General features: G+C 39.4%; 1 protein-coding gene across 1 annotated transcript; it reads right to left on the bottom strand.

The window, feature by feature from the left end:
* Positions 1–8,208: 8,208 nt before the first annotated feature.
* LOC147515065 (uncharacterized) lies at positions 8,209–9,214 on the bottom strand. Its single transcript, XM_086592782.1, has 2 exons — positions 9,038–9,214; positions 8,209–8,895 (listed from the first exon to the last, which is right to left on the bottom strand). The coding sequence occupies exons 1-2, from the start codon at positions 9,212–9,214 to the stop codon at positions 8,209–8,211; spliced, it is 864 nt and encodes a 287-aa protein (XP_086448908.1).
* Positions 9,215–13,331: the final 4,117 nt, after the last annotated feature.

The raw sequence follows: 13,331 nt of genomic DNA, 5'->3' as shown, positions 1-13,331 counted from the left end.
AAAATTTTGCTCGCACTTAAACTTCGGTGAGGGCCATTAAAGATGGAGTGGTGAAGAAAAATATTTTTGGAAAAAGGGAAGTTAGATTTTTGAGGTGTCTACCCTTGTTATAAATAGGCACCAATCCGAAATTGTAAAAGATACGGATCGAGGTGTCACAGGGTAGTTAGACCACGTGTATCTTCTAAGATATGTGCAAAAGTGGATTTAGTGTGGATGAGAAGAATGGGGCATGTGACGAGGAGTGCCTTTTTTTTTTTTTTTTTTTTTTTTTTTTTTTAAATATAGCGTAAGAATAAGGACAAGGAAAATGTAGATATATTATCACAATAAGATGTAAGAACGTACAACGGTATGGAAACACAACATAATGATACGGGAATTGAAATACAAACCTAAATATTAGATAGAACTATATGCCACATTAACAACATTACTATAATGAAACAAACAAGCATGAAGACTTGATTAGCATATTCAATTTGCTGCTGCTCAAACTTTTCTAGTGCATCCATGAAGCTTGAAATTTGGAGCTGACTAAAAATGATTTTTTAGAATAAGAAGTGTAGAGGGAAGAATATGAAATGAGTGAATGTGGAGGAAGTGTTGAACTTATTTATAGAAAGAACTTTGCCATTTTCTGACCGTTTTTTGTGCGTTTTCATGACCGTTTTTTGTGTGTTTTCATAACCGTTTAATAAAACGTTAGATTACAGTAAATTTTGCTGTTAAGTGTGACATCTAAAATATATATGTATATATAATTATATATATCTATATAAATTATTATTACTAATATTATTATATATGTTCCTACCTATATAATATAATATTATACATAACTAATATATCTAGGTAAAAAATTTTAGGAAATAACCTACTATTAAGCTGGAAATGCAAACACGTAAATCAAATATCTGACATAAATATTATATAAGACTGGAAAAATAAACTAGCTCTTGATGATCCTCGGGGGCTCAGAAATCAGAATCCCTGGGGGAAGAAGAAGAACCGGGGAGTCCTGCGACGTCGCGGCAAGAATTCTGAGCTCCGTGGATGCTAACTGCCTCTGGATATCCCCAAGAGTATCCATCACGAGCACTCGCCCGATCTTTGGCTCACCATGAACATTCATTGAACTGGTTCCGCGACTAAGCATATTGTCCTGAAATGCAGTCATGGAAGCTCTCATTTCCTGCTCGAATTCGCCCATGATGTCTGTCATCGACTCGTGGCGAGTGGTCATATCTATCCTTAACTCACCCAAGGTACGTCTCATCGATACCTGGCGAATGTACATGTCTCTCAGACCACTGTTCATAGCACGTAAGGCCTCTATGGGGTGGGTGATCTTATTCATGGCAGTCTCATCAAAGTAGGGTGGGTGAGAGGAGCCTACGCTAGCGTGCTCGGCAGCCCTAGGTGTTGTGGGTTCCCAAGGGTCCTGTATGCATTTCTTGAAGACAAGCATATTCTCATATTGTGGTATAGGGAGTAGCGGGGTGGAGGACAGAAAACAAAAGGTAATCATAACTTGTGTTACCAGAACAACAAGAGGGGCAGATTTAAGAGTGGCATGTGTAATAATATCAAAAAGAAAGGTAACGATGCAGAAGTTACCCTTTCGCTCCTGGAGGATCCAGAGAAGGTGGAGGAAGGTCTTGTTGATGTCTGAGGGCTTCGAGGTGCCAATGACGTTCAGTCCCAGCCATTGAGTCACAACCAACCGGGTTCCGTCGCGACCGAAATACCGATACGCCGCATTTCCCATCTATGTTGTACTCTCCCTCGATTAGCGTGTCGAGCATTATATCGTAAGTCCGTGGGTACACGGACTGCTGCTGAGTCAGCACGTGGTCGACCAGAGGAATACCCGTGATCCCGGAGAGCAAAACAGGTGTGACTTCGTGGCGCACACCTTCGATGTTTACCCAAAAATGGTCGCCATTAAAGCTCCCATTATCATAGAATTTCATCACCAAATCCTTGGAATAAAGCCCTCCATTAGCATATAACAAGTACTCCCATCCTCTAGAGTGAATTTCATTATCAAAGAATGGAGCAAACATCCCGTTTTCAAATAAATTTCTAAAAAATTTCTCCACACACATACGCCTGTTACCGGCCATTACTGGTCTTAGGGACTTGCTGACGGAAGGGAATCAGGGTCGGAGCTGTAACAGTCTCGCGCGAGACCTGGATTTAGTGTGGGCCTATCTCGTGCGAGACTTAAACGAGAGGGGGCAAGATCCGGTTTTTTGGGAAAAAGAAGAATGTAAGGGTGACGCGTGTTTTCGGTTTTTTCGTGTTTAAATGGACCGAGAATTCAATATTTTGGTTGGGCCAAAATTTTTTCCCAAGCCCAAATCAAGCCTAAAGCCCGATTTAAGCCTAAAAAAATTCAATTGCTTACCCACGACTCGTTCGGACTCCGAATTGGACGAATGAGATATCAAAATGATCGGCACAAAAAATGCTATCCAATTGTATTAGTCATCCTCAAAGGTCATAAGAGTTTTTGAAAAGAAGGAGAGTGTTTTATTTATAAACAAAGGTTTTATTTATATACAAGGGAGATATACGTGAAAAACACTGGATGTCCAGAAGAGTCACCATCTTAAATCATAGACAACTATCATGTCGGCTCTGGAGCGAACCCAATCCAGCCAGACTGTGGCTTTACCTCTATGTATTATGGGGTTAGGGGCCGGATGGTACCATCTGGACCGTGCGTGCTACGGTCTAATAAAATTGCCCTTATTACATACGGCTATCCTCAAACCGCCCCAAGGGAAATCAAAGTAACCAATTCTAGGGTTGGTATGGTGGAATCCATTACCCGTTTGTGTTCCAAGTATGCGACATCCGAGGTTGGACACGGATCTCACGTGTAAAACTTAATGCAAAGGGAAAAGGCAACAATATAAACATATCTACAAGGTGAGTCTTTTAACGTCAGATCCTCAAGACGAATCCCAACATGTGGGAGGAACGGCGCGGCGACGAAGATTATCCTGTGCAGCTGGTGTCAGACAAAAGTATACCTTAAACTGGCTAGTATCGGATAGGAAGTCAGGGCCTAGACAGAAGGGTGTTTGACAATGCATACACCAGCCCATCATTCGCGCACGTCATTTACGAGCAAAAGTACTACGACCATTCTCTATTCATGATGAGTGAGACTTACACCAAATGATTAGTTGAAGTTCGCGAGGTAGAGAGTAGAAAAGGGAAGAGAAGGAAGGAGGTGAAATTTTAGGTACCCATCGTTTACCGAAAAGCACATTTGCTCGTGTTGCAGAAGACATTTATACTCAGTTCTGAAATAGAGTTTTTGTGGACTAAGGTTCCGGTGCTTGCAACCACACACTTCAAAGAACTATGGAGATCATGAGATAGAAGATGGCCCGACTACCAAAATGGCGTACCCTCTATAGAAACAAGATTGAGTACGCCAAACAAAACATCTAGTCTGTGTAGACTGGATCCTGAAGAAGAGTCTGTTCAACATCTGGTGAGCGTAATTCGTGGTAATATTTTAGGCATTGTCCATTGACTTGAAATTCGATGTTATCTTGTGGATTAAGCAAAGAGATTACCCCATAATGTTTCACAGCTGACACAATGAAAAGACCAGACCATCGTGTTTTCAATTTACCAGGAAAAATGTGTAATCTGGAGTTGTACAGTAAAACTTTTTGGCCAATTTTAAAATCTTTACGCAAAATGTGCTTGTCTTGCAGTCTTTTCATATTAGCTTTGTAGGATTTTGAGGCCAGTCCTTTCATATTACCCGTGAATGATTTAATTGAGTTTTGGCCTTATGCTAATTGAAACATTCAAAACTTTGAGAATCAAAGTTTTGTTTTTATCCGTTTTAATTTTGTCTTTTACCCTATTAAGGTTTCGTCCTTTAGCTAATTTCAATTCAAACCACCTAGTTTGAATTGGTACGTGTCTTCTATATTGTGAGGTGGAACCAAATTAAAACCATCACTTGCCACCTGCCTATGCTGACTCGTCATGCCTTCTGGGCCCGCAGAGTGGGTCCACTTAGTATGTCCAGTGGTGGTGCCGATTTTGGCATTTTTACAACTTTCTGTCTTTGCGTAGAGTTTGTCGCCCTGGTCGCTCTAGCAGTTCACTAGCCAACGTCGGCACCCCGATTTATCCGATTTAAACTTCGAAAGTTTGCTGCTTCTTTATATGTGGACCCGTTATACACTGGTTCTATTCATTTGGAAACTTCGGCTCTAGTCAGGCTCTATTGGGCTTCACTAGGGTTGAGTGGGAAACTTCAAATATTCCAGTATTCCCGTACTTCGATGCACGTTTTATCATTATATTTATTTTAAATGCGAAAACCTGTAAAAGTACAAAAATATAATTATTACATGATCATTAAACACATAATCGACCAAAATGCTATGTCTCTCGGGATTTAATATTACAGTTTTGGGTGCTTATCATACACCCCTTGAGCGACTTGGGTTCAACATGAAGACTATTCCCATAACCAATAATCACAAATATATATCCGACACTTAGATAATAAAATCAATTCCACCCCAAATAATGCCAATACGAAAGCGGAACATAATATACCAATTCTTGATAATAGACAGCATCCTATCGTCATGGATTAGTATATTACTACTGCCTAAACACTCTCAGATAATAGGAACGTCTAACAAGCTTAACATACATAATTTCTTCTTTCACACAATAACCATACAAGCTAACACTTATTACTCGACATTTAATAATAAGAAAAATCACTTCATAAAGAACAATTATTAATCTCATAGATAATTCGGAATTTAACTAACAATAATCAAAGCATAAATACTCTCTAATTTATAGATATAATATCTGTAACACCAATTGTTAACAATACAATATATTTCTACTCATTGTCAACCACAGAGTCCAATTAAACTTAAGGATTTGAAGGTAGAGTCACTTGCCTCGACTCCTTTAGCTCCTAAATAAGATCAAACCTGCGAAATACCTTTGATTTAGCTCCAAATCCGACACCCCACCAAAACCCTACTTTGTATATTATAGCAATTGTGAAGAAGATTGATTAAAAGGTCTTTAGCCACTCAACTAGCTAGAAAAAGTGCATATACTTGCCCCACAACAAAATCCTAACCTAGCTCTTGTGGAGACAAAGAAAAGAAAGGTTGAGATGAAAGGGATGGGAAGTCGAAATCAAAGGTGTACGTACTATTTTTCCCTTTTTGTGGGTTTTCTTCATGGGTTAAAAGGTGTTGGGTTATTATTGGGCCCAACACAAAAAAGCCCTATTACTATATATAAGGTTTGGTGTTTTACATACTTCCACACTTAAAAAGATTTTCGCCCTCGAAATTCAACATTGCTAAAATATAAAGATGTCAGGTCAAACCACTTCTTAAGAGTCCATAGCAAATAACATAACCAACGAAGTAAGACATATGAAGTATATCATAAATTTAGAAATGCAAACTCTAACTAGTTTAATCTAACATGTCATATTCATATCAAACAGATATCATTATAGTACACATCATAGGGGTGTGAGGTGAACTCTACCGTTTTGAGTTAACACACACGGCGGACTTTACTCCTCAAAAAGACAAGGATACTTCACTCGAATATTAGTCTCTCGCTCCCAAGATTCTTCATGCTCACTGTGATGACTCCATAACATACTACCTTAACTAAGGGAATCACTCGATTGTGTAGTGTGTGTTCCTTACGTTCGATGATACGTAAATGAACCTCCTTATAAGAAGCATCAGGCAAAAGAGTCACCTCAACCAAGTCAATAACACACGGATGCTCATCGTCTTTTAAATGCTTCCTCAACATTGACACATGGAAAACATTATGAACTCCTACAAGCCACTCAGGTAGCTCTAAGCGGTATGCAACATGCCCTATCCTGTCTAATATATGGAAAGGTCCAACATATCTCGGTGACAACTTGTCTTTCTTAATTACCAAAACGTTGAACGCCCTATCAACATAACTCTTTTGTCGACTCTCGGCTGTGTTAATCCTATCTCTAATCAAAGTCACCTTCTCTGTAGTTTCCCGAACCAGGTCAGGTCCTAAAAGAGTAGCTTCACCTATCTCAGCCTAACATACTGGAGATCTACAAGGTCGTCCATATAAGGCTTCATAAGGTGTCATGCCAATAGTTAACTGATAGTTGTTGTTATATACAAACTCTACTAATGGTAAATGCTCCTCCCAACCGCCCTTAAAATCCAGTACACACGCTTTAAGCATGTCTTCAAGAATCTGGTTCACCCTCTCAGTCTGCGCATCACTTTGAGGGTGATAAGCAGTGCTAAAGTTCAACGCCGTACCGAAAGCCTTTTGGAAGCCCTTCCAAAATCTGGAAGTGAACTGACTATCTCTGTCGGAAACAATAGATACAGGGACACCATGGAGCTGAACTATCTCTGTAGATTTTAGATAAGTCATCCATGCCATGAGTCTTCCGAACCGGTAGAAAGTGAGTCGACTTCGTTAATCTATCCACAATCACCCATATGGTGTCATGCCTTCTCTGTGATCTAGGGAAGCCTTCAACAAAATCCATAGTCACGTGCTCCCATTTCCATTCAGCTACTGGTAATGGTTGTAAAAACCCAGCCGACCTATGATGCTCTGCTTTGACCTGCTAACATGTGAACCACTTAGACACATACTCTACCACATTGCGTTTCATATGCTTCCACCAAAATTGTCATTTTAAGTCTTTGTACATTTTCGTACTCCCTGGATATACCGTGTACCTCGTGCGATGAGCTTCATATAATAATTCCTTCCTTAGCGCAGCTTTGTTGACTTATTGGTGGAAACTTGTTGAGTCTGCAGTAGAGTACAATATTCATCCCACATCTTAGGAACCTATGGTGTATTTGGGGACTATGACGGTTCACCCTACGCTTATTTCCAGATTGATTGAGGCTCAAAGTGGCGACACTTGGGTTCAAGCAAAAGTTGTCGAAGTATCATCTGGGAATGATTCTGAATTTGCAGTTGCCCTGGATGGTGGTTTGAGACTTAGAGGCAGGCTTGTAGTTCCTGAATAAACGTTGGCCTTACTAGGATGATACTGGATAGGGACTCTAAGGTCCTCAAGCAACTCTATCCATCTTCTTTGTCCATGTCAACTCCTTTTGAGAGAATAAATACTTTAAACTCTTGTTGTTAGAAAAGATCTTGAACTTCTCGCCATACAAATAATGTCTCCATATCCTGAGTGCAAAGACTACGGCGGCCAACTCTAGATCATGAGGAGGATAATTTTGTTCATGCACTTTAAGCTATCTAGAAGCATATGCTACCACTTTGCCATCCTACATCAAAACACATCCTAAGCCCTGGTGTGAAGCATTTGTATATATGACATAACCAACTCCACTCTGAGGAATGACCAAAACTGGTGCAGTGATTAACTTGGACTTCAAGGTATCAAATGCATGCTGACAACGGTCTGTCCAAACAAAAGGTACACCCTTACAGGTTAACTAAGTTAAGGGAGCTAAAATACGTGAGAACCCCTCAATAAAGCGCCTATAATAGCCAGCTAATCCAAGAAACCTACGGATCTCTGTTACAAAAGTAGGTTGTTGCTAGTTCAAAACTGCATCAACCTTGGAGGGATTTACAGAGACACCCCCCTTGGAAACCACATGGCCCAAGAACTTCACTTCTTGTAACCAAAATTCTCACTTCTCTAGCTTTGCATACAACTGATTCTGTCTAAGAGCACGAAGTGCAATCCATAAATGATATATATGCTCCTCACGGGACCTTGAGAAAATCAGAATATTGTCAATAAATATAATCACAAACTGATCAAAATAAGGTCTAAACAGCCTGTTCATTAAGTCCATAAAGAAAGTTGGTGCGTTTGTCAGCCCAAATGGCATAACCAAAAACTCATACGAGCCATAACGAGTCACAAAAGCAGTCTTAGGCATATTAGCCTCTCTGACCCTCATCTGATAAAAACTAGTTCTCAAGTAAATCTTTGAGAACCACAATTCACTCCCCTTAACAAGTCAAACAAGTCCTTAATATGTGGCAATGGGTATCTGTTCCAGATGGACTTCTTGTTTAGTTCTCTATAATCGATACATAACTGAAGTGAGCCATCTTTCTTCTTGACAAATAAACTGGTGAACCCCATGGTGATATACTACGCTAGATAAAGCCACGACCTAACAAATTTTGGATTTGGGACTTTAACTCACTTAACTCAGTTAGAGCCATGCGATAAGGAGTTCTAGCGATTGGTGCAGTGCCCAAGACTAACTCAACACAGAAATCAATCTCCCTTGAAGGAGGTAAACTGGGAATATCCCAAAAGACATCTGAAAACTCAGCAACAACAAGAATATCGCCAACCCGCGGCACTAAAACACCTTGCTCTCCATCCTCCAAATGAGCCAAAAATGCCTCAACCAAGGTATTACCTCTAGCAGTAGCGATGGTCACCAAATGGTGTCCAGGTAGTAGCTCAAACGTCACTATCTTAGCATTGCAATCTAACCTCACATGGTAAGTCACTAGCCAATCCATACGCAAGATTACGTCAAAATCATGCATCCACAATATAATCAAATCAATAGGCAAATGCAAATCATCCATACTAATAGGGTCTACTCTATCAAGTAAAATGGTCTCGCCCAGCAGAGTCACAACCTTTAACGGTGTTAACAACTTCTCAGGCACAATATCCAAAGCAAGCACAAAACTATAGGATATGAAATAATGTGTAGCCCCAGAATCAAAAAGCACTCGAGCAGGTTTAAAGTGAACTAAGAAGATACCTTCAACCACTGCTACACCTGCCCCACCATCTCTAGGCGCTAAAGCATAAGCCCGACCCTATGCAAGAACCTGCTGTACTGGCATTGCTGGTATAGGTTGTGGTGCTCTATGTGCCACTGCATCTAACTGTCCCTGTGTTGTATCTGTAGTCTGTCGGGTCTGACCACCTCCTTGTCCATGCTGTCTCTGCCCATTATACCTTTGCCCTCTCTGTTGCTCTGTCCCTGTCGTCCTTCCGACTGTACTCGAGGTTGCTTGCAATTATTAGCAATGTGACCTTGTTCTCCATAATTGTAACAATGACCATCAAGAGATTTATGTACATGTCCCTCCGGTTGTGCTCGAGTATGCTTGCAGTAAGTAGCAGTATGGCCATATTCTCCACAGTTATAGCAAAACCTATCAAAAGTTTGTCATCGTCCTCCTTGGGAAGTGATAGCTGAAGAAGATGATGTTCCTGTGTTTTGCTTCTTATGGAAACACTGGTCTTGAACCTTCTTTCCTTTGTACACACCTACATTACTACCTTCTTTAGGCCCATGCTCTAAGTGGTCTTGCTCGACTGACTTTGTTGAATCTACAACTCCCCTCAAGGTTTGGTGTTCTATAATCTTCACGAGTGTTCTCAATCTGTCACGTAAGCCCTCCTCAAACTGATAAGTTTTCTGCTCCTCACTCATGTTGGATGTAGTAAAACACATATGCTGATAAAACTTCATCTCGTACTCTGAAACAAACATGTTTCCCTGTGTTAGATTTAGAAACTCTCGAGCCATGACTGATCTAGCACTATTAAGAAAGTACTGCAAGTAGAATCGTCTACAAAACTCGGACCAAGTAAGCACTTGTCACTCCTCAACACTAGCCACGGTCTTCCACCATATAGAAGCGTCTCCCTCTAAGCAAACACTAGCCAACCGTTGCTTCTGCACTTCTATGTAATCCATGACAGTGAACAACGTCTCTATAGTTTCCCTCCAGTCCTCAGCCTCTTTTAGAATAGAAATGCCGGCAAACTTTGGGGGTCACAGCTTCAAGAATCTCTCCGTAGTTCTCGTCCAAGCGTCGGGTCATGTACTTCCTCGACAACTACTGGTATAACTGGTGCAACATGACCTGTGGTGCCTCTCTCAAGCTGGGAAACCCTACAAGCTGTCTCGTTAACAACCTGTGTTGAACGTTCCATCAACCTTACCAAAGCAGGTGCCCATGGAGGCATCTCCTCAGCGGTAGTCCCTGTAGCCACTGGTGGTGGCGGTGGTGGCTATGGTGGTGGATCAGTACCCACACTAGTACCAATATCCGCAAGTCTAACCATGTGAGTAGCCTTTTTGCCACCTTTTCTCTTGGGTGCCATACTGATAACGTAAAAAGATAAAGTTTAGCTACGAAATGAAATGGTGAAACTCATAACGTAAGTAAACTAAAACTTAATTTTTACTAATTGCTATCAAGTTTTCTACTCTCAATTCTATCGAAATAGAGTGAAGTAACAAATTCGTTCCACTCCTAGTTCTTTAGCATGGAATGATTTCTTACTTAACTAATTGGTCTTAAGTCTAGTGAGAGATTTACGAGGGGAATTCTATACTACGGGGTGGATTCAATTGACAAGTTACGAATAACGGAATGCTACGGAATACTTAAATGTGAATCTAGATAAAGAATTAGAGGGGAAGTGAATCCACCTCGAATCCAACTTAATCACCTAGCATAGACTGTTGTAATCCAATTGTAAGAATTGCTCGTTCTAATCCCTAATTAGCATGGCATTTCTGCCAATTATAATTAGCATGTGAGGTCGTCCACCCATTCTCATGGCAAAACACGACCTTTTATAATGGAATAGACTCTACAACGACTCTACACTATACAACTAAGTTTTCATCAAGGCTTCATCAACCCCTCTAATGGAGGTTTTAGCCTTGATTCATCAAACCATTATTTCTCATTGAATTATAACTAAACATCATACCAAAATTCTAACTTGACTAATTTAACTAACAATACTTCAATCTAATTTAACAACTCAGAAATGATACTCAACAAGAATTAAAATTAGATCTATAAATTGAAATGACAAAATCGAAATTGACAAACTAGCTATTTTATTTATCAAACTAATGAAGAACAATGACTCTAAAGATTAATCTAAAACAAGAATTGAAATGAACTAAACTTAATTTTATTTAATGAAAACTAGATCTAGAATTATCTATAGTTTTAGGTCTAACTAGCTACCATTAACAAAGAGCTAAGCTTTTGTTTTTATATGTTTCAGATCCAAAAATCGTGCATGGACTTGGAGCCATGTTTTGGGCCAGAGAATCAGGCCCAAAACCCAATTCTTTCAGTCCAAAAAGGCCTCTTCATCTGCAGTTGGCTTCGACAGACTTTTCGTCCACTTTTGCTTCTCTGATTGGGCCAAGGCTTGGACCATTGGAAATCTCTTTCCGAGCCGGTCGTTTTGACATAAGGTAGACCCAATTCCGAGGTCTGAGTCCAAAGATACGGCCTTCGAAAGTTCTGCTGACTTTGTGTGCTATTTCTGCCCACGTTGACTTTGACTTTTCAGCTTTGACCGGGCTTTAAAAAGGCTTTGTCTTCTTGAATCTTGGCCTTTAATCGCAGAACTCCTTAGCAACCAACCATTGCTCCTTTATCTCATCAAAGTGGCACATTTCTGTACATAATTGACTTTGAAGCCTGAAACGCATAAAAACACGTAATCAGTATTAACTCTTAATTATTACTCACATAATTGGTCTAAAAGTATGACTGTTACAGGGTTAAAACTACAGTTTTGGGCTCTTATCACATACTGAAATAGGACAAGAAATAGTAACACTAGTATGTGCCTTGAAAAGTCAAACCTTAGCCAAATTGATAGAAATAATTAACAAACTAATCTCCTCACTTGATAATCGTAAAAATGATAGTTTTACTCACGAAATAAAGCGATGAAACTCTAAACGAAAGTAAAACTACAAACTAAACTTATATAAGACTTATCAAAGATTTCTACCCTCGATACTATTGAAGTAGAGTTGGAATAGAAGATTTGTTCCACTCCTAGTTCTTTAGCATTCAAGTTTCCTATGACTATCAATCCTACCAAAGTCAATGAGAGAATTACTTAATTATACTACTTAAAATTTCACGGAATACTAAGGTTTGAATCTAGAATAAGAATTAGGGGGGAATTGAATCCACCTTGAATCCAACTTAAGAAACTAGCATAGATTGTTGTAATCCAATTCTTATGTTCTTACGGTAAGAATTGCTCGTTCTAATCCCTAATTATACATGGCATCTCTACCAATTCATAACTAGCAAGTGAGGACGTCCACCCATTCTCATGGCGAATCAACGTCCTTCTAGAGTGGAATAGACTCTTACAACGATTCTAAGCTAACAAAATCAAGTTCTCATCAAAGCTTCATCAAACCCCTCTAATGGAGGTTTAGCCTCGATTCATCAAACTATCATTTCCAAATGAAATTAAATAAGACATAATATAAAAATTCTACCTTTATTGAATTTAACTAAACAATAACTGAAATATAAATTAACAACTAAGAATTGAATAACAACTAATAACTGAATTTAGATCTAAGTAATTCAATAAATAACAAAATCGAATTTAACAAGAACTAACTATTTCATTTATCTAATGAATGATAAACAATGATTCAATACTTAATCTAGAACAAGAAATGAAAATTAATTAATAAACTAATTAAAATTCTCAAAACTAGATCTAGAACTAAGGTTTACTGGCTACTCTCATGGCTACCTTCTAACCAAAGCTAATTTATACTTAAGAGCTAAGTCTTGTGTGTGGAAATGAAGGAGACCAGATCCACATTTTCGTGCATGGGCTGAGGGTCCATGTTTTGGGTTGGAAAATCGAGCCTAAAGCCCAATTTCTTCAGTCCACAGGGCCCTTTTCAGCTAGCTTTGACTTCAACAAGCTTTTCGTTCACTTTTGCTCCTCTGATTGGATCAAGGTTTGGACCATTGGAAATCTCTTTCCCAGCTGGTCGTTTTGATATAAGGTACGCCCAATTCCGTGGCCTAAGTCCAAAGATACAATCTTCAAAAGTTCTACTGACTTTTGTATGCTGTTTCTGCCCGTCTTGGCCTTTAATCCCATAACTTTTTAACAACCAACCCTTTGCTCTTTTATATCACCAAAGTGGCACATTTCTGCACATAATTGAGTTCCATGCCTAAAATACATAAAAGCACGTAATTAGCATTAACTCTTATTTATTACTCGCATAATTGGTCTAAAAGCATTATTGTTAATTGGTTAAAACTACAGTTTTGGGCTCTTATCAAACCACCCCCAAACAACATTTTGCTTGTCCTCAAGAAAATATGAGAAATTAGCATAAGTGACCAAAAATGGAGTTCCAACTAATCTCCTTTCACCCAGTGCGATTGCATTAACCATATGCAACAAGGCCTTAAACCACTAGGAATTCCCT

This window comes from Coptis chinensis, chromosome 2 (genome assembly GCF_015680905.1).
Source record: "Coptis chinensis isolate HL-2020 chromosome 2, ASM1568090v1, whole genome shotgun sequence".
Taxonomy (NCBI): domain Eukaryota; kingdom Viridiplantae; phylum Streptophyta; class Magnoliopsida; order Ranunculales; family Ranunculaceae; genus Coptis; species Coptis chinensis.
The sequence above is the reverse complement of the archived record's forward strand: the minus strand, read 5'-3'. Positions and strand labels throughout refer to the sequence as shown.

Excerpts from the sequence above, each read along its gene's own strand:
- LOC147515065 (XM_086592782.1), bottom strand. The coding sequence starts at position 9,214 with ATGGCCATACTGCTACTTACTGCAAGCATACTCGAGCACAACCGGAGG. Across the intron at positions 8,896-9,037 it reads GAGCAACAGAGAGGGCAAAG|GGTCGGGCTTATGCTTTAGC; the intron begins GTATAATGGGCA and ends GTTCTTGCATAG.